Source organism: Bos taurus, chromosome 23 (assembly GCF_002263795.3).
Source record: "Bos taurus isolate L1 Dominette 01449 registration number 42190680 breed Hereford chromosome 23, ARS-UCD2.0, whole genome shotgun sequence".
Classification (NCBI taxonomy): Eukaryota; Metazoa; Chordata; class Mammalia; order Artiodactyla; family Bovidae; genus Bos; species Bos taurus.
In genome coordinates this window covers 17,832,479-17,853,993 of record NC_037350.1, presented here as the reverse complement: position 1 = coordinate 17,853,993, position 21,515 = coordinate 17,832,479, and the positions used below count along the sequence as shown (strand labels likewise).

The following is a 21,515-nucleotide window of genomic DNA, read 5'->3' as shown; positions in this document are numbered from 1 at the left end:
AGCCACTAGATTTTGATCTCAGGAGTTGGGTAGGACACAGGACTCCTCAAAGTCCCCATATCAGTGACTACTTTCTCACCTCCTCTAGTCTGGCTTTTGGTGTATTCTCTATCCATGCAAGGGCTTCCCTGGTGGCTCAGTGGTAAAGAACCTGTCAATCAGGAGACATGGGTTCGATCCCTGGGTCAGGAAGATCCCCTGGAGGAGGAAATGGCAACCCACTCCAGTATTCTTGCCTAAAAAATCCATGGAAAGAGGAGACTAGAGAGCTACAGTCCATAGGGTTGGACAAGAGTTTGACATGACTTAGCAACTAACCTACCCAAGGAAAAGCCTTGGTTTTCAAAACTACCTGTCTCTGCTCTGAGTAGAAGTTTCTATTTCTTTCTCTTTGTATACTGGCGTGCGTAGCCTTTCCCTTCTCCAGGGGCTCTTCCCAACCCAGGGATCAAACCCAGGTCTCCCGCACTGCAGGTGGATTCTTTACCAGCTGAGCCACCAGGGAAGGCCAAGAATACTGGAGTGGGTAGCCTATCCCTTCTCCAGCGGATCTTCCCAGGAACTGAACTGGGGTCTCCTGCATTGCATGCAGATTCTTTACCTGAGCTACCAGGGAAGCCCTGTATTCCTACTACAGCCATCTTATTCTTCCCTGAAGCACTTGCTGACTCCTATACAGGTACTTCTGTGGAAGCGTGTGCCATAAATGGTCCCTTGGTATTCAGAAACTCTTTAGGGTCTTTCAATAAATTTATGATGGCTAAGTTGGAACAGAGAACTCACCAAGTCACAAGCTGAGGAGATACATATATACACTTCCTCATCACATCTACCTTTCATTAAATCAGCTACAAAACAACAACACACACTGAAGCTAAGGTTTACAGGATGTTTTCCTTGTAAAGAATCAAAAGCACGATTTAAACGCATATGACAAGCAACATCTAATTGAAACATGAATTCTTTTCCTCGGACTTCAATGGAGATTTCTATTATTAAGTATCTGATAGATCTTATCTGATGACTTAAATATCACATTAGCATTTTATGAAACTCAGAGAAAAACAAAAATGTGGATCAGCATATGGTGTGAGTTCTTTGCCAAAAAGTGCAGCCTGCCAACCATCCCCTTGTCTTTCCTATTTTTCTGGCTGCACCTGGATGACACAGTGACCCCCTCGGTCTGCCCCAGCCACACAAGGCTGGGCCGCTGGAATGACAACTCACGAGTATTCTGGGGCATTGCACAATGAACATTCAGGAAGAAAACATTACCACATTTCTTTCTCCCAAGGCTCTTGTCCACTATCCTCTCTGATAGAGACCTCCTATTGCCGAGGAAGACCCCGTTAAAGAAACACTGCTTTCCAACATGGTAGGTGTGGATGTTGCTGCTAAACCTTGGGTAAAATGTCCACTCAGGACGCTGCCCATCTTCTGCAAGACATCAGAAATGCTTCCATCAGCACTGCTCCCAGCCTCACAGTGGAGCTGGATAACAAAATGGTGTGAAGCCCCACCCCCACCCCCGGCACCATCTGGCTGTATGACCTGTTATCAATGTGTGTATTTCCGTAATTCTACATCAGGGGCAGTGTTAACCTTTATGGGACTAGGCACAAAAGAAGGGAAGTAGAAAGAAAGCTATCTAAGAGGGCTCTTCTCTTTTTCCTTTTTACCCTCTCTTTCAAAAATAAAGCCAGTTTTATGGTTGGAAGTGATGTATGGGTTAGGAAGCTCAGAGACAGCTTTACAAGCATCTGTGAGCCAATCTTCACTCTAATAAATGTATAGGAATAGAAAGCCCATCAGAGGAAGGGCTAGAACACCCATGGCATCTTAACCAGATGGCATATGGTGTTGGCAGCCAACAGTGGCACATGCTCAGGCTGCAGAAACACAGAGAGATGCAATGTGATTAGGACCAAGGAGAAGGGCTGCTCTGAGACCTTAGGCTAGTTGATGGACTTCTCAGGGTCTCTGTTTCTTCATCTGACCCTTTTCCTATAAAACTGCTCAAGTGATTTTGAATGGTGAAAGGTCTGACAGCTCTAGGGTTGCTTAAGAAACTCTTGTCTCCTTGGTGGCTGTGAACGACCAGAGGCTTTGGAGGCAGGCGTGTTTGAATTGTAATCCCATGCCTTCACTTCCTAACTATGTGTGCTTGTGTGGGTGAATGAATCTCTCCAGCCTCAGTTTCCGTCTGTGTAAAACAGGTAGGTCTGTATCAGCCACACAGGTCTATATGTATTGACACAGAAAGAATCCATGATCTACTTATACTTTGAGTGAAAACAATACTTTGAAAATAATTTTGTACTATTTTCTATCAGCGAAAATATGGTGGTATATTACAATCCATAAATATATATATATATCCAAACATACATATATTAAGCATATATATGTTTATACATATACATATATATTTCAAATACATATACATTTACAGTTCAAAATTCTCGAAGAATAGATATCAAACTCTTCACAGCTATGGAGCAGAATAGGGGGATGATTGGAAAATATTGGGGAAGGGGTTTTCATATTCTACATGCTTCTTTATTATTTTAATATTTTATTATAGTACTTTTATGTTTATAAGGCATTTTAATTTTGAAAAACATATAACAGTAGCTACCCCACAGAGTTGTGAGAATTAGAGATGAAGCATGTTGAATGCCAGGCACCTAGTGGGTCTTCAGCGAATGGCACCCAACAGTATGGCAGCCTTCTGCAAAGACCCTGGGCATGGAGGCACATGGAGGAGGACCTGTAACCTACTCACTTGTCTGCAACTTGAGCAGGCTGAATTCCTGGGGATATTTATCCTTTTGGACTTCAGGCAGTGAAGTTTCAGAGGAGTGATCAGAATGTGAGGAGGAGGATTTCAGATCCAACTCTGCAGCAGGGCTGGAAAGGAAGCAGAAGGATGAAAATGTCGATGTGCTTAAATTGGAAGTTACAACCTGATCTTAAATCTCTTACACTAGAATTGCCCTCACGTATGAAAACTAGGACTACTCTTCAATAAAAGTCCATGAGCATATAATTTATTTATTTGTAATTGAGGGGATTGAAATATATTCAAAAGATGCATGCTTAAAGGCAGTTTGGTGTGCAAAAGTTAAATATAGAATTATCATATAAGCCAGCAATTCTACTCCTGGCATACATCTAAACATCAGGCTGAATAAAATAAGCCAGACACCAAAGACCAAATATTGGTAATTCCATTTATATGAAATATCCAGAACAGGTAAATCCATAGAGATAAAATTAATGGTTATCCAGGGCTGGAGGGATAGGGGACATGAGGGTGACAGGTTTCTTTAAGGAGGCAATAAAAATGTCCTAAAATGGATTGTGATAATGGTTGCATTATTAAACTGGTGAATTACATGGTATATGAATTATGCTTCAAATAAAACTGCTACCCAGAAAATGCATGTTCAATAAAATCATTAAACGGAAATAAAAAATCAATCAGTATAAAGAAAAGAGAAAGAAATAATCAAAAACAAGCCTCGACTGAAATGGCTATAATAACAGAGCACTATGTTTAGTACGGAACTTCCTGGTAGTTACAAATGCCTGCAATGAGCTATTGTGGGCATCAACAGAAAAAGCCATCACTTCTGGTCTTAGTGGTCTAGCATTTGATAGATGGCCTTGGACAATGCTTTCAGGTAGAGTTATCTGTTATCAAGTCATAGGATCTTTTTTCAAAATATTACGCCACCCTGATATTGGAATCATTTCAAACCAACTTCATGTTGATCATTTTGTTTGCTCCTGACAAAAAATCCTGTTATTATAGGTGGGGCCAGTAGAATCATTTCCATTTGCAAAGGAAATGAGCCCTCAAAGAAACTAACAACACACACCCTAGAGAGGGGCCAAGCTGGATCTGCAGGTTAACTCTAGACTATGTTACCTAAAAATCATAAAGAACCCTGGGTCCATAACTCACAGTCTTGCATAGCCCAACTTCAGTTTTAAGTAAAGATACCCATACTAATGTCTTTGAACTTCCATAATGTGCAGATAAAGCAAAAAAGCCAACAACTCAGAGTCCACCCTCCCAGTTCCAAATGTATGATAACTTTGACACTGGGTGATATATGTCTCTCCTAAATACTTTTTATATATTTGTGTTTGCTGAATTAACTGCATAGAAAACATTGCCAAGATAAAGGAAATGTTCCAAAAAAACTTTAGGACCATCTACCTACTTGCTTCACTCAACAAATACATATCTGAGTACATTTTGTGGAAAGCATTGGTCTAGACACTGGGGATCCAAACAGTCCCTGCTCTCAGGAGCTTAGGGTCAAGGGGAAGAGGACATGGACAGATAAACAGGTGACTGTGAAAGAGTGGGTAAATGCAAAGTTGGAAAAAGCAGGTTTTGCAAAAAAGTAGCATGCTGCAGCTGCTGCTGCTGCTAAGTCGGTTCAGTCGTGTCCGACCCTGAGAGACCCATAGATGGCAGCCCACCAGGCTCCCCCGTCCCTGGGATTCTCCAGGCAAGAACACTGGAGTGGGTTGCCATTTCCTTCTCCAATGCATGAAAGTGAAAACTGAAAGTGAAGTCGCTCAGTCGTGTCCGACTCTTAGTGACCCTATGATCTTAATTGTGAAAAATAATTACATATTTCCATGCATAAGAAATAGATTTTCTTTCATGCATATAAAAAAAGTTAACACCAATTCTCTAAGAGATAAGATTACCATGGTGGTTGTTTTTTATATTTTCAAAATTCCTATAATGAACTTAAATAACTTTATTTTTTAATTTAATTATGTATTTATGGCTGTGCTGGGTATTCGCTGCTACACACGTTTTTCTCTAGCTGTGGCTTCTTCATTGAGGTGACTTCTCTTGTTGCACAGCACAGGCTCAAGGGCTCAGTACTTGCAGTTCCCGGGCTCTAGAGCACGTGGACTCAAAAGTTATAGTGCGAGGGTTTAGTCACTCCCTGGTATGTAGGATCTTCCTGGACCAGGGATTGAACCCATGTCCCTTGCATTGATAGGAGGATTCTTCACCACTGAGCCACCATGGAAACCGCTAAATTACTTTCATTACAGCAAAAACTGTTAGAAAAAGCTTTTTAAGACTTTTTATCATAAGAAATCAAACAGGGAAAAGTATATAAAACAGTGCAGTTTTACAAATACTTATAAAGCCAACATCCAAGACAAGAAATAACACATGGCCAGCCCTTTCCTCCCACTCCCCAGAAACCATCTGTGTCCCTTTCCCAGAGAGGGAACTACAATCCTGACTCTGAGTGTTATGGCAACCATTTCTTTGCTGTTCTTTACGAGTCTACCACCAGGACTTCCTTGGTGGCCCAGAGGTTAAGAACCTGCCTTCCAACGCAGGGAACACAGGTTTGATCCCTGGTCAGGAAACTAAGATCCCACACGCCACAACGAACACCCATGGGCCACAACTGAGACACAGTGCAGCCAAAACCAAAAAAGACATAAATGAATATTTTTTAAAAGATTTACCACCTGTGTGTGTATATTTGTATTCCCAAAAATACATAGTTTAACTTCACCTTCATAATAGCGAGCCCTTGCACAGCCTGTGTTTTATGCCAAGGAGTCTTCGAATCACTTTATATGCATTATCTCATTTCATCCTCACAACAATCTCCTGAAGTATTACCACCACCTGCCCCCACTTTTTGCAGATAAGAAAGCTGAGGCCCAGGGAGGTGAAGTAATTTGCCCAAATTCACACAGATACCGAGTGACAGAGTGAGATTTGAACCCAGTCTGGCTCCGGAATCCATGGTCTTGTAAACATGTCACACTCCCTCTCAGACTGTTGGTCCCCTGCTTAGAATTGACCCCAATGTTTACGGCTCTTCCCTGGACCCTTACTTACTCTAGGTGGACAAAGCCTCTGCCAGGGCTGAGAGGCCCACCGACACTTAGACCTGTTTCAGTAGATGAGGGGCTGCCCCTTCTGCCAGGTGATATTACGCTGGCAAAGCATCCCTTAGATTCCAGAAGATCTTTGCGCTTGGTACCTGCAACACATAGATATCACCACTGGGTTACATTCATGAAAATACCTCCCACTTGATCTTTTTCCCAGATGGTAAATAATTTCTTTTTAAAAAACTATAAGAAAATTCTCAGAAATAAGAGTCAGACTTCTCTGACGCTGGAGTACATTTTTAGAATGACTGCTGTTCCACCTACCATTTAATGATTCACATGTGTGTGGCATCTCCTGGGCACCTCTGCAAATTCCCACCATCCATCAATGGGACTACCCCTTAGCCAGGTTTTATTCATTTCCTATCAACTCCCTCTCAAATTCATCTATCAGGTGAATCATATCCTTCCCACACTTGTCAAGACCCAACTCTATTACCAAACACTTGACTCTTAAGAGGACTTGCCTGTGACTCTACAAAGTTTTTAAATTCTACCAAATCTGTCCTTTCACAATACCCTCATCCTGGGGTTTCTCAAGGTAAGAACTGTTGCATCAGAGTTACCTGAGAGGCCTGTTAAAAATACAGATTCCCAGGATGAAGAAGATGTGATACATATACACAATGGAATATTACTCAAGCCATTAGAAAAAGTGAAACAACATCATTTGCAGCAACATGGATGGGCCTGGAGATGGTCATATGAGTGAAGTCAGACATCCCTTATAAAAATGTGGAATCTAAAAAAAGAATGATACAAATGAACTTATTTACAAAACAGATACAGACGTACAGACTTAGAGAACAAATTTATGGTTGCTATGGAGAAGGAAATGGCAACCCACTCCAGTGTTCTTGCCTGGAAAATCCCAGGGACGGGGGAGCCTGGTAGGCTGCAGTCTCTGGGGTCGCACAGAGTCGGACATGACTGAAGTGACTTAGCAGCAGCAGCAGCAGGGCAAGATGGGGGATGGGATCATTAGGGAGTTTGGGATGGACACTGCTATATTTAAAATGGATAACCAACAAGGACCTACTGTATAGCACAGGAAACACTGCTCAATGATATGTGGCAGCCTGGGATGGGAGGCGAGTTTAGAATAGATACATATATTTGTATGGCTGAGTCCCTTTGCTGTCCACCTGGAAATATCACATTGTTAATTGGCTCTACTGCAATATAAAATTAAAAGTTTTTTCAAAAAAGAAAAAAAATACAGCTTACCAGAATCAATGGAAAAAAGAGGGTGCTAAAATAGATAACCAACAAGGACCTGCTGTAAAGTACAGGGAACTCTGCTCAATACTCTGTAATAACTGAAATGGGAGAAGAATTTCAAAAAGAGTAAAGACGTGTCTGCGTATAACTGAATCACTTTGCTGTACACCGGAAACTAATACAACACTGTTCATCAACTACACGCCAATATAAAATAAAAAAAAAAAAATTAAATGGGGTGGTGGAAGAAAAAACAACATAAAACATTAAAAAATAAGAAATAATTCAAAAATACCGATTCCCAAATCCCATTACAGATCCATCAAACTGGAATCTTGGTCAGTGAAGCCTGGGAATCCACATTTTGCAGAAGCCTCACTCCCTCAGTAGTTCTTAGGCTCATGCTTGGCAGTGAAATTCCTCCTCTTCAAGCCCAGTTTCATCACTGCACTCATTCTATCCTGCCCCTCCTCCTGATTCTCCACACGCATCCAGTGATGAGAATCACCATGGGACACTTGTTCAACATGCAGATTCCAGGGCTCCAAGCCAACTTACGGGGAGGGGGCAGCAACCCGGAAATCTGTATGTTTAAGAAGCACCTCGGGTGATTCTCAGAGCCAGCCAAGTGTGGGAAGAGCTGTTTTGGCACAAGGCCCTGAGCCACGCCTTCGAGGAGGGCATGGTAGCCCACTCCAGTATTCTTGCCGGGAGAATCCCAACGAACAGAGGAGCCTGGCAGGCTGCAGTCCACAGGGTCGCAAAGAGTCGGACATGACTGAGCGACTAAGCACAACATGTCATGCAGCCTAGGGCAGCCCTCCATACACAAGGGCCAACTATTTGCTTGAGGGGTAAGTAATTGGGATGGAGTGGAACCCAGTGGAGGGCAGAGCTGTGAAGAAAGAGCACAGGTCTCCAGCAGCGCCAGATATGGAACCACAAACGTGGTATCAAGAACATAATACAGACCACACTCTCTGACCACACACAATACTATTAAAAATCAATAATAAAAAGACAGCCAAAAAACACCCATAAGCTTGGAAACTCAAACCACATCTCCAAACATTTCACATAATAGAAGAAAGCATAATGTGACTCATGAGGTACTTAATGATCAATGACATAAATACAATATATCAAAACTTGTGGATTCAAATAAAGCAGTGACTAGAACCTAGAGCCTTAAATGCATACACTGTATTTTACTGAATGTAAGACACCATCAGTTGTAAAAACATTATTTTATGGACCACAAAGAATAGAGGAGGCCAATTAAATTATGACACGTGCTTTATCATTTTGGACTTTTATATTCATTGAAGAATCCTTTTAGACTTACTTATAGATTTTAATCCTGTGCGTATTTAAAGAAGGAAAATAAAAGCAAAATTAAATGGCTAAAGGCACTCGTGGAGCTTTCCAGGTGGTGCTAGTGGTAAAAAAAACCGCCTGTCAACACAGGAAACGCAAGAGACTCGAGTTTGATCCCTAGGTCAGGAAGATTCCCTGGAGTAGGAAGTGGCAACCCACTCCAGTATCCTTACCTGGAAAAATCCATGGACAGAGGAAAGGAGTCGGACAAGATTGAGCGACTGAGCACGAGCCATTCTTAAACTTTACACACATTCAAAAGTCTGATTATTGAGTCACTTTTCACCTCAATCTCTGATGCCCACATTTTCCACCAAAATTGATCTCAATGCAACAAGAATGTAGGTGACGGAGCATTTCTTAAGTGCCTCTGGAATTTTCTTCCAAACCACAGACACACCTCTGCGTTATTCAGTGCTCATCCAGCAAAGTTATATCAATTACTTCACAGGGGTTAGTGGGCCCATGGCACTGGTAAGACCCATCCAACTTCAGAGACACAAACTGTGAAAATGTCCATCTTACAAGTGACAGGCTATAGTGTCAGAAAACAAAGATTCTAAAATTAATGACCTAAACTTTCAATTCAAGATATAAGAGGAAAAAGACAAATGCCTCAAAATGATAAGAAATCATAAAATAAAAGCAGAAATGAATGAAATAAAGATGATTAATAGAATTAGCGGTTCATGGAAAAAATTAAAAATGTAGATAGAGTTCAAGAAAAAAATTTTAATGTAAGTAAACAGTATAAGAAATGGAAAAGAGGCCACAATTACAAATAAAACAGAAGTAATCTTACCCATAAAGAAACCGAGTACTAGAAATATCAAATAACTTGTACGAGGTTACAGAGCAATGGAGTATAACTCATAACATGTAGTTTAGGGTCTTCCCTGGCAGTCCAGTAGTTAAGACTCTGAGCTTCCATTGCAAGGGGCGTGGGTTTGATTCTTGGTTGGGGAACCAAGATCCCCACATACTACACAGTGCAGCCAAAAAAACAAAACAACAAAAAATGTAATTTAATGTTACAATAATCATGATGGAACTGACACAAACCCTGACAGATAAATCAACAGAACAAAACAGCAAATGTAGCTAGAATAAAATGTTATGTGATAATAGTGGCATTTTATCACAGTGAAGAAAGACTGGATCATTCAAAAAAATATTTCTGGAACAGCTAATTAACCATTTGGAATGAAAATAAAATTAAACCTCCCTTATCCCCAAATAAATTTCAAATGAATTACAAATGTGAATGCAAAAATTAAAAGATGTATCTGAAAAAATAACAAGTGAATGTTTAAATAATGTTAGAGTGGGGAAGTTATTTCTAAGAAAGGTATAAAATACAAGCAAAAGAAAAGATGCGTAGATTTGAATACACACACACTTGAAACTTTCATAGCAAACTATAAATAGATTCATAACATACAGGATTTAAAAAAGAGCTAATAGGGACTCTCTCTCCCTCGTGCATGCGCTCTCTCTCTCTCTTTCTCTCTTTCACTCTCTCTCTCACTCTCTCTCCCTCCCTCCCTCCCTCCCCATGCACTCCTCCACTCTCTTCTCTTCAAGTCTTGGACTCTCCTGCTATCTTCTAAATAAAATAGAGCTGTAACACTGATTTGCCTAAGAGCTGTAGCACGGTTTGTCTAGGACCCAAGAGCTGTGATGTGCCGAGGACTTTAATGTCCGTCGCTCCAAATCTTTGTCGTGACGAGACAAAGAACCGAGGAACATACACTCGCGTGACATCTATGGTGCCGTGACTCGGATATAACCTGGCTGAAACAACCTCCGCGCGGAAGAGGCCAAGCACAGCAGGAGCCCAACTCAGCGAAGCTCCCACGCTAGAAGCGGAAGGCGAAGAAACCCAGTGCAGGGGAAGGCCCATCGTGCTGGAAACCGGGACAGCGAGAAACGAACTCAGCAGAAAGCTCACGCAGCCCAGTCTCAGATTCCAGAAGACCTCCGGTTAAGGTCAACCAGCTACAACATGCAGTGCCTGTTCAACAAAGATATAAAACTACAGCTGACCACAGAAAATATCACACACCCTTGGACACCGCTATAAGGACTCTGAGGATTGAGACTAGCAAGAGGGGGACGCCCAATACCCCTCGCCGTCCCAGTTCAGCAGGAAGTAGCCAGAAAGACCTCGACGCCCCTATTCCCAAAGAATTGGGCCTCCCATCTCTTGAGGGGGGAATGTTAGGTAGGTAGAATAGAGAAAAGGAGTCCAAAATGGCGGTGACTAGAAGACAAGGAAGGTCAAAGAAGGTCCGAGGACCAGAGTGAAGACTTCAGGCAGAACAAACAGCACTCCTGGCTAAGCCCAATTTGCATAGGGCAGGCCCAGGTGGAGGAAAAAACATATAAAAGGAGGAGCCAAAGCGCTTTCTCACGGACTCTCTCTCCCGCGTGCGTGCGCTCTTTTCTGTCTCTCTCTCTCTCTCTCTCTCTCACACACTCTCTCCTGCTATCTTCTAAATAAAATAGAGCTGTAACACTGAAAAAAATAAAAAATAAATAAAAAAGAGCTAATAATCATGACAAAGCATGAGTTTTTAAAAATTTATAAGATGAAAATCTTATACCCAAAGGAAAATAAATGAGCAAAAGACATGATTAGGTAATTCACTAAACACACATATATAGGCAATATATGTTTGGGGAAAAAAATTCATCCTTACATTAGTGAAAGAGTTGAACTTAAAATAAGATATTATTTGCTATCCGTTTACAAATACCTAAGGCTGGCACAGCTTGGAGGAATGACATTCTTGTACACTGCTGCTGAAAAAAACCTCCATCTTACTGAAGAGTAATTTGGCCATTTATGTCCTCCAAAACCTATGAGAAATGCTCTTTCATTCCAAGGCCCTACTTTCAGTAACATCTATGAAAAGGGTATGAAATGTATATATAAAGATGCAGAAAGGACCCACATATGTAAAGAAAAAAATAAAATTAAGAGCAGAGATGTCTTCTGGGTTGAGACTCAACGTCAGTTCTGAGTTCCTTACCATAGCATTTACTTATGACAATACTTGCCCATAGGTTTTAACAGGGACTGCCTTTTCTAAATAGTTCACATTGTATATTGTCTTCGGCCACTAGGGGGACTGGCGAATTCACCAAAGCAAGGATTGTTTGCTAAGGATGGTATCAGAGGGGGCCCCCCTCACAAGTTTGGGGGTTTCTTTTTTTTTTTTTTTTGAGAGGTAAAATGTAAATATATTATGCAGCCCTAAGCAACGAGCCAGTGAAATCACATCTACAAATTTAGCCTATTTCCCTGTTTACTTAAGAAGTTTTGTGATGGCAACATTCTAGACAGCAGCCTGCAGCTGCCGTAACAGCAGACTCTGCAGACTGACCAGCAAGGGCTGGAAGAGGGGTCTGCCTGCTCAACTGGCACTTTCTCCAGACTCGGCTGAGTTCCGGGAATTCCTAAAAGAAACTCAGCTTCAAACATGCTCTGGAGACACTTAAGCCTGACCCCAGGCTGCCTCTCCACGTCTCCTCAGGTGGGAGAAAAGGGCTGGAAATCCAAGTCCGAACCCTAACATTCTGATATTGATGCCTCCACTGCGTAGAGTAACATCAAGTTACTTTCAGCAAGTCAGTGACCTGTTTTGCCCAGCTCACAATGCCTGCCCCACCTCTCCATCTAGCACTGTAGCCTGAGGCGAGACACGCTAAGTTAAGGAACATCCTTCTTGAAAGGGTCACCATTATCATGTTCATTGTTACGCAAATGCAAAAGATATCCAGTGAGCCATGATCTTGAAAATCCTAAATCAAAACACTTCGAGACAAAAAAAAAGATGGTCCAACCTAAGAGAAAGTTCTGATGACTAGAAAGGAATTGAGGGGGGAAACATCTGTTTCAGAAGAAAGTCTGTTTCTCTGGTACCATCTGTGAAATTCACAATAATTATTTCCATTTCCGTTAGGCAGGAATAACACCTTACATAACCAAGGCACTTTCACACGCTGTCATCTCAGCTGAGTTACACAATAGCACTGTCTGGCGGGGAGAAAATAGTACAGCAAGCCAAGTTAGCTTCTTGTGGATACTCTTTAACCAAACACTTGGTTTCCAATCCCTGTTTATCTGCTCAGCAAACAAACAAAAGATCTAGGACAGTGGTTTTTAACCCTTTTTTGAATCACAGACTCCCCCCAAGAAATAAAGAAAGTCCTGGGTCCTCTCTGCTGGAAAAAATGCATACACATCCAGAGTTGTGCACTCAGCCTTTGCTGGTTCATGGAGCTCCTTTCCTTACTGAAACCTGTGGACTCCATGTGAAGCTGAGCTCAGATGTGGTCTCCTGAGTGGATACACCTCTCCAGCAGAAAAGGAAGCCAATGGGTCTTTGGTTAATGTGGCGTGGCAATCTCAGGGTCTGGTGTTCTTCCAGGAGCCCTAACCTAGAAACCTGAAGCCCTTTTGCTGCTGCTGCTAAGTCACTTCAGTCGTGTCCGACTCTGTGAGACCCCAGAGACGGCAGCCCACCAGGCTCCCCCGTCCCTGGGATTCTCCAGGCAAGAACACTGGAGTGGGTTGCCATTTCCTTCTCCAATGCATGAAAGTGAAAAGTCAAAGTGAAGTCGCTTAGTCGTGTCCAACTCTTCGCGACCCCATGGACTACAGCCTACCAGGCTCCTCTGTCCCTGGGATTCTCCAGGCAAGAGTACTGGAGTGGGGTGCCATTGCCTTCTCCGACCCACCCTTAAAACAGCAGCACCCTTCTTTAGGCCTGATCAACCTGAAAACTGCAGAACATTCTGGAGCTTAAAGCTAGAGTCCCAGAACCTTTTTCTGCCTGCTGAACTAGCCACCTTGGGCAATTATTAGTGGCTCTAATTTCTATTGCTCCACTGGCCCCTGCTTGTAAGGAAAAGTGAAAGTCTGAGTCACTCAGTGGTGTCCGACTCTTTGCGACCCCATGGATTGTAGCACGCCAAGCTCCTCTGTCCATGGGATTCTCCAGGCAAGAATACTGGAGTGTGTTGTCATTCTCTTCTCCAGGAGATCTTCCTGACCTAGGGATTGAACCCCAGTCATTGAGGGCAAATTCTTTACTGTCAAACCCACCAGGGAAGCCCCAGTTGTAGGTAGGTAGTAAATCATACCTCCACCCTCTCCCTGCACTTGTAAATGCACCTGGAATGCAGAAGACCAAAGACCAAGCTCTAATGGGCAGAGATGGAACGTTCTACAATCTCTTTTTGTGGCATGAAGGCTACCCACTTACATGTACTCACTTGGGGGTTTTCTGAGAGACTGTGGCTGTTCTCCACAGCACTGTTCTCTAAAGGCAAATGTACCCCTAAACATTCTCTTCAGCCATAAAAATCAATCACAGAGCTCCCATCCACTGTTTAATTTAAACCTTTCATTAAAGTGTTCCTAATTTCTACCTGAGCTGTCCCATACGATGAACAGTGCCACAAATCTGATATATTAGCACAGAGAAAAAAGAAGTGGGGGCCTGGGTTTGGAGACTGGAAGACTCATGTCAAATCCCAGCTTTATCATTTATTGACTGACGCACTGGGCAGGTCAAACCTATGTCCTCCTTCATTCTTTGTAATATACCTCTCCGTGAGATATATTAGGAGATCCAGGGAGGTCATTTATGAGAACGCCTGCCTCGATGCTGCTCTCTGCCTTACCAGACCTTGGGTTAATACAGACAGTATCAATACAAATAGTCCCTATTACCGGGTCCCAAACTAGCCTTCTTTTAAACGTCAAAAGATGCCTTCTGGTTCAGTGTATTTGGCTTGGGCAACCAAATCCCAGTCAGCCCTCCTGATTTTTTTAAACTCAACTGTATCTCTTCTCTCCCGTGGTGATGTCAGAGTCTCCTTTCTCTTGAACCTTCTTCAGGTCTCTGCTGTAGAGGAGGCGGAGATGAGAGCCCGGAGGACCGCTTCCAGCGTCCATGGACTCAGCTATGCAGATGTTGATTTAAATATTAAAAAGCGAGCCGGAGACAAAGAAAAGACCTTTGTTTAAAAAAAAGGCATCAATCAAAGGAAACAGAAACTTCAGGGGCCACGGAAAGTCTAGAGGGCAGGGCTGGCCTCTTGATCAAAGCTTCCCTCGCTTTCTCTGATTGGGCGTTTCCGGGTTCGGATGCCCGCCGAGCTCCCTGGGCCCTCGCCCGCCCACCGAGATGCTCCTTCCCTTCCTCCGCTGGGTGGTCCACCTCTTCCCCCAAGGGAGGCCTGGCTCTACGCTCCGAGGCCTCCAAGGAGGATACGGCCGACATCAACTCACCAACCTCAACCGGCAGCCGAACTGCCGAACTGCAGGCCGAGGACCCGGGAGCCAAGGGCAAGAGGGACGCCGCGGCCACCTGCTTCACCCGCGGAGGCGCGTTCCGGGGTTGCCAGGACACCAGCCCAGCAACGCGAGCCGCCGCCTCCCACCAGGCGGTGCTTCCTGGCCCTCTAGGCTTCCCCCGACTTCTGGGCCGCCGCACGTGATGGAGTCTTTTGAAGGAACAAAACCAATGTGGGCAAGGACCAATGGAAAAGTGGCTTTGTGTTCCTGAATTTTTTTTCTTTTTTTTCAAGAACTGTGGGGACTTCCCTGGTGGTCGAATGGCTGACTCACTCCCGCGCTCCCAATGCAGGGAGCCTGGGTTCCATCCCTGATCAGGGAACTACCCTGTGAGAGGCAACTAAAAGCCGGTGCAGCCAAGTAAACAAATACTTTTTTTAAATTGTGATTCTTCTCCAGGCAATTTTCATTATCAGGACTGTAGCCTCTGGTGGCAGTGAATGATGAGCCCTCCACAAAGCTTGCAGATGCGGTCTTATAACTGGCATTGATTGGACAAGATCACCTAACACTTCAGAGCGTATTTTCTGGGCCAGGCGCCTGGTGGATGTTATCTTCCTTAAGCAGCCAGCTGCATTTTTCAAAATAGAAAGCTGAGTTTGAGCAAGGGCTTGCTCAAGGTCACCCAGAAAACTGAGATTCATTTCCAAGCTTTCTCACTCCAAATCTACCACTCTGTCCATCATACCAACTTAAATTATCTTACTTAACTCTTACCAGCAACTAGTCAATTTTGCAAGGAAACCTTCTCTCTGACTCTAGTTTAAGTCCCTCAGTTCAAATTCTGATGCATTTTTTCCCTTGGTGAAGTGGAAAAAAATTAGACTGTGTTTTTATTTTAATAAAATTTTTACTGATTATAAAACAAAAAAGTAGTCATTCTAGAAACCTTGAAAAAAAATTTAAAAGTATTGTTGCCCAGCTAACATTAAGATGCTGCGATGCCAGGAAGGCAGAGATTTTCGTCTGTTTTATTCACTGCTATACACCAAGCACTTAGCACAGTGCCTAGCACATATAGGCACTCAATAATCACTGTTTAACAAATAAATGGGTGAATGGATTATGGATTTAAATGGCCCGAGCTGAGCTACTCCCTCTTCTGTTTTCATCCTTCTGGAAAGAGACCAAGTCTCTAACCTGCACCATCAAGTTTCAAGACATCAGGACAGACAGCAGCCAAAACTCTCATCCTAGATGAGCCCTGCGTACTGTAACTCCTAAACTTTCCCTTACTCTGCAGCTTTAAAGCCTCCTGGGCCACTTTGCGGTCATCCCCTGGGCAAGTTTTAGATGCCCCTCACCCTGGGCTGAGGTCTGGCAGGGCATGGGAGTCACCCTAAGGAGTTCCTGGGGGCAGTGGAGCTCCAGAAGCTGCCTGACTGCCTCGATTCAGCAGTAGAGGTGAGGGTTTGGACGCTCAGTGTATCAAGAAGCCCAAGGCCTCCTGAAGCTCCCAGAAAAGTCTGTGTGTATAGGCCATCCAGCAAAAAGGGCTTATCCTCTCTCTTGGCTGCATCCCCCCAAACCAAGCCTGGCAAAGAGGTCACCACGGAACCCACATGGAAACAGAGGGTTGATGCAGAAAGCGGGCTGATCTTGGGCCCTGAAATCAACCTTCTCGAGGGCTGTAGGGCCCTCCTTGCAGCTCTGCAGTCTGGGATCCTGCCATGCCATGAGCTGGGGGAGGGAGGAGGGGTCCTGAACGCGTGGGGTTGGGATCCCAGGGCCATCACTAGCACATATAGGGTCTAGTGCCTAAATAAGGTTTTTTTTTAATCCATGTTTTTGTGGGTCATAAGTTGTTGTATATCAACATTTTCATGATCCAGCCTAACCATAAAAGGCAAATGCTTCTGGGAGGTTACATGGCGAGGTGGAAGGAAGGTGAGCTAGACCTTAGCTCCACCAACCCCTCTGCCCCGCAGAACCTCACTTTACAGTCACTCACTGGGGGCTCAGCTCTGAGAGGGGACAGCAGAGCGAGGCAGTTGGTGGGAAGAGGTAAACCGGGCAGATGTTTAGACACTGGTTAGGGAGGGCCAGTTCTGGCTTTTGCTTGGCCTGCTCTGAATCCAGACCCTCTAGAACAAATAGTGAGGCAGTGATAAGAACTAGGTGGGTGCATACTAAGTCACTTCAGTCATGTCTGACTCTTTGCAACTCTATGGACTGTGGCCCGCCACACTCCTCTGTCCATGGGATTCTCCAGGCAAGAATACTGGAGTGGGTTGCCATGCCCTCCTCCAGGGGATCTTCCTGACCTAGGGATTGAACCCTCATCTCTTACATCTCCTGCATTGGCAGGCGAGTTCTTTACCACTAGTGCCACCTGGGCAGCCCAAGAACTAGGTGCCTAGGGAATTACAGGAAGCCAGACAGCAGAGGGGGAATCAAATAAACTCTACCCCTGCTCCTCTGGGGTCTTTAGCAGAACACAGGGAAGAAGCCTGATTCCAGAAGGATGGCATTGTGTGCTAGTCAAGCGGTCAGAGACATGGTAAAATGCTTCTCGTGTCTGGTAAACCTCAAGAGTTTCCATCTAAATTGGGGAGGGGTCCTTAATCATTAACTCTCCCCGCAGCTGCATGGCAAACAGTGCATATACGGGAACCTCTTTTCTCCAATGTCAAGAAAAAGTCACCACAAACCCACCTGACATGCATGTCCCATAAACACACACCAGAGGGCAGTGTAAACCAGGACGTGAGAAAAAAAATCACAGAGCCTCCTACAAAGAGGGCGCTGGGGAAATGGGTGTGGGGTGGATTACTGATGCACCATTGCCTTTGAAAACTTTCAGTGGTAAACAGAGGGAGCCTGGCAAAGGTGGCCGGGATGGAGCATTTGTACCTCAGAACCTGCTACCACCAGCAGCTCCCAAAGCCTCAAGGACTTCCCATCAGGTCAGGTCAGGAAACAGCTTCCAAGCACCTCCCGTGTGCAAGGCACTGTGCTGGGGACAGGAATTCGAAAGTGAGTAAAACCCAGTCCCTTCTCCAACTGAGCGCCTATGATGTGCCCATTTCTTTACATTCATTATCCCACTTAACTCTCACAATGGCAAAGTGCTATAAGAATCATCCCCATTTTACAGATGATGAAAAACAGACTCAGGGGGGTAAAATACTAGTCCCACTGCGTGCATGCTAAGTCACTGCAGTTGCGTCCGACTCTGCGACCCTATGGACTGTGGCCCATCAGGCTCCTCAGTCCATGGGATTCTCCAGGCAAGAATATTAACGTGGGTTGCCATGACCTCCTCCAGGCGATCTTCCTGATCCAGGGATCGAATCCATGTCTCAAATCTCCTACATTGGCAGGCAGGTTCGTTACCACTAGCGCCATCTGGGAAGCCCACTAGTAACTGGCAAAATTGGAGTTTAAACCAGGTCTGTCTAGATTCAGAGCTGAGGCTCTCACTACTGTGAACCTTCTTTCTAAAAAAAAAATGTATTTATGTATTTATTTGGCTGCTCCAGTTCTTAGTTGCCTCATGTGGGATCTAGGATCTTTGCTGCAGTATGTGGAATCTAGTTCCCTGACCTGGGATCTAAGCCAGATCCCCTACATTGGGATCGTGAAGTCTTAGCCATGGGACCACCAGGAAGTCCCCAGGTCCTTCTTTGTGTGTGCTCTCACAAGGTGATTAAGAGGATTAATGAATAAACACATGTAAAGCACTTAGCACACCCTGCACAGGGTAAGAAGCCAATAAGTGCACTTTTGTTAAGAGCACTTCCTTCTGTGACTGCTTTCTCTAAGCGCCAACTCAAATCTGGAGCAAGGGGAGCTGAACAGCATCTGGCCTGTTTTGTTAGAGAAAGGCGAAGAGAGAAAACAGTAGATGTGATTTTCACTTTTGCAAGTTGTTGAAGAGCTTCCCTGGTGGTCCAGTGGCTAAGACTCTGAGCTCCCAATGCAAGGGGTGCGGGGTTTGGTCCCTGGTCAGGAAACGATCTCACATATCGAAACTAAAGACTTCACATGCCACAGCTAAGAGTTTGCATGCCGAAACTAAAACATCATTCCACAGTGAAGATCAAAGATCCTGAGTGCCTCAACTAGGACCTGTCATAGCCAAATATATAAATAATTCTTTTTTTAAAGACGTACTCAGGAAAGTTCTGTCCTTAGATCACTCATATTTTTATTTTTTTTTTTTTTTGCTGGTTTTATTTTTTATACAGTTTTTAAAGGCTACACTCCATTTGGTGTTATTACATGAATACTGGCTATACTCCCCGGAGATTACAGTACACCCTTGTAGCTTATCTTACACCCAAGAGCTTGTACCTCCCCGTCTCTCACCACTGGTAACCACCGGTTTGTTGTCTCTATCTGTGAGTCTGCTTCTTTTTTTTATATTCACTAGTTGGTATTTTTTAGATTCATTTATTGCTCCATTGACACAATGTGACCATAAGCCAAGGTAGAGCCCCAGACTGGAAGTCTAGACAGGTTAGGAATCAAACCAGTACTCCCTGGAAACCTCTCAGACATTGGCAACAATGAGCAAAGACAGCAAAAAGGTGCAGTGCTCATCAGAGGCACAGGGGATGTGCGTGTGCGTGTGTGCACACGTGCGTGCATGCACTCCTGCTGTCCCACCGCCTGTATCCCAGCACCCGAGGGCACTGCAGCTGCCGCATGCCTTTACCTCTTGTCCACTCATTCTTCTTCTCAGGGGCCTTTCCCTACCTGCTCTCTCCTCAGACCCCACCACCACTTCCTTCCTTACTCATATGTCAGCCACCTACTTCACTTGCCCTTTTTCTCTCTGCTTCCACATTTTGGTCTTTGTATGAGTCAGCTATTGCCACAGTACTGTTCTGTAACAAACTTCCCCCAAACTCAGTGACCTACGACAAGCGTATATTCTTATCACTCATGAGTCTAGAGGTAAGCTAACATCAATCTACTTCAGGCTGCAGGTCAGATTGGCTCCAGGGTGTCCCTGAGATTCAGCTTCATTCCTCAGGTTTTGTCTCACTCTCCTGGAGCCCATAGCTCCCCAAATAATGTTCTTGTTTTTTTAGTATTTATTTTTAACTTATTTATTTGGCTATACTGGGTCATGGTTGCAGCATGCGAGATCTTCATTATGGCGTGCAGAATCTTCAGCTGCAGCAGTCGAACTCTTAGTGGTGGCTTGTGGGAACTAGTTCCCTGACTAGGGATTGAACCCAGGTCCCCTGCATTGGGAGCTTGGAGTCCGAGCCACTGGACCACCAGGGAAGTCCACACAAGACATGTTCTTCTCGTATGAAATGGCATAAGCACGAGAGGGGGTATGAATTAGCACACCGCCCCTTCCACCCATATTCTCTTGGCCAAAGCAAATTATGTGGGGAAACTCAAAATCATTGAATTGAGGACGTGTACTCCATCCACATCCAGTGGGGGATAATACAGAGTCCTATGGTACAGGGTGTGGATGTGTAATCCAAGTACAGGGAGAGCCTGGTGAACTGAGAACAATCATTTCATCCAATGAGTTTCATGTGCATCAACCGTTCCTCCAAAACATCCATGGGGGTAGGAGGCTATTTGTCCTCGTTACCGTACACAATATCTTCCTCTTCAGTCATCTCCAGCTCCTATAACAAACCGTAGTCCATTTTTCTGATGCCTGCACTGCTCACTGGTTCATGAAATGGGGCTTTGGCAAGAGTAAGGCCTTGGCTGCAGGACTCCCTGCTTCCTCCACACCAAACGGCCTTGTGATGTTCACGCTCTAGAGTAAGGCATGGACATGTCCTTCCAGCACACTCCAATCTTTTCAAATTCCTATTCGGCTTTTTCATTTTCCAGAAATATTCTAAATTAGATGTGCCTTTCTCCTGGATGAAACAGGCCTTGATGACTTCCAGATGTTCCTTCCTCATCTAGACAGGACTCAGATTCAGGGAAGGGGTCAGGTCAGAAAGAGGCAGGACTGCCTACTTAACACATTTTGATTTTAAACAGACACTGTTGGATACAAAGCCCTCAGATTCAAAAGAGTCTTTCAGAGCAGAGGAAGAAACGTTCAGAAATCATCATGATTGGAAGCAGCATCCTTCAAACAGGGCTTAGATTTATTCTAAAAGATGGCGTTTGCATCACCGCTGAGCACTTAACCGAATGCACTTAGGGGGAAGCAACCCACTTATTACTGTGACGGGCACGGGAAGTTAACTGTGAACTTGGCAGCTCCTATTACTCACACTGGAGGCTGTGGTCTGACACTGAGACATTAGTTGCCTAGCAGTTTCTCATGGAGATGACAGAAAATAAGAGAAAAATCCATGAGAACAGTCTTCAAGGCACCATGGCTAGCTGGGGACTGCCATCACACAGGTGGACATTAATAAACTTACCCTGCATAAAAAGAAATGGGTGACACGTGGTGTCTGGTCTCGGGACCACAGCCAGTCCACTTCATATTGAAAGTCCACAGCCATACAGGAGGTCCCTGGAGTGGCCGAGTTTATAGAGACAGAACGAAGAACGGTGGTCACCAGGGCTGGAGTGGGGGACAGGACGTTGTTCTTTAATGGGTACAGAGTTTCAGTTTGGGATGATGGAAAAGTTCTGGAGACAGACA

The 21,515-nt window shown here is 44.3% G+C and overlaps 1 protein-coding gene across 1 annotated transcript in view; it reads right to left on the bottom strand.

Moving 5' to 3' along the window:
• The window catches only part of SPATS1 (spermatogenesis associated serine rich 1), a 29,001-nt gene extending 8,484 nt beyond the window's left edge, over nt 1-20,517 (bottom strand). The window contains exons 1-7 of the mRNA XM_024983909.2: nt 20,490-20,517; nt 16,878-17,010; nt 14,861-15,075; nt 14,410-14,532; nt 5,903-6,047; nt 2,786-2,910; nt 1,276-1,437 (exon numbers count right to left, since the gene is read on the bottom strand). Coding sequence (XP_024839677.2) covers nt 1,276-1,437; nt 2,786-2,910; nt 5,903-6,047; nt 14,410-14,532; nt 14,861-15,075; nt 16,878-17,010; nt 20,490-20,517 — 931 coding nt within the window. The remainder of the gene's footprint in view (nt 1-1,275; nt 1,438-2,785; nt 2,911-5,902; nt 6,048-14,409; nt 14,533-14,860; nt 15,076-16,877; nt 17,011-20,489) is intronic.
• Between the last annotated feature and the right edge of the window lie 998 nt (nt 20,518-21,515).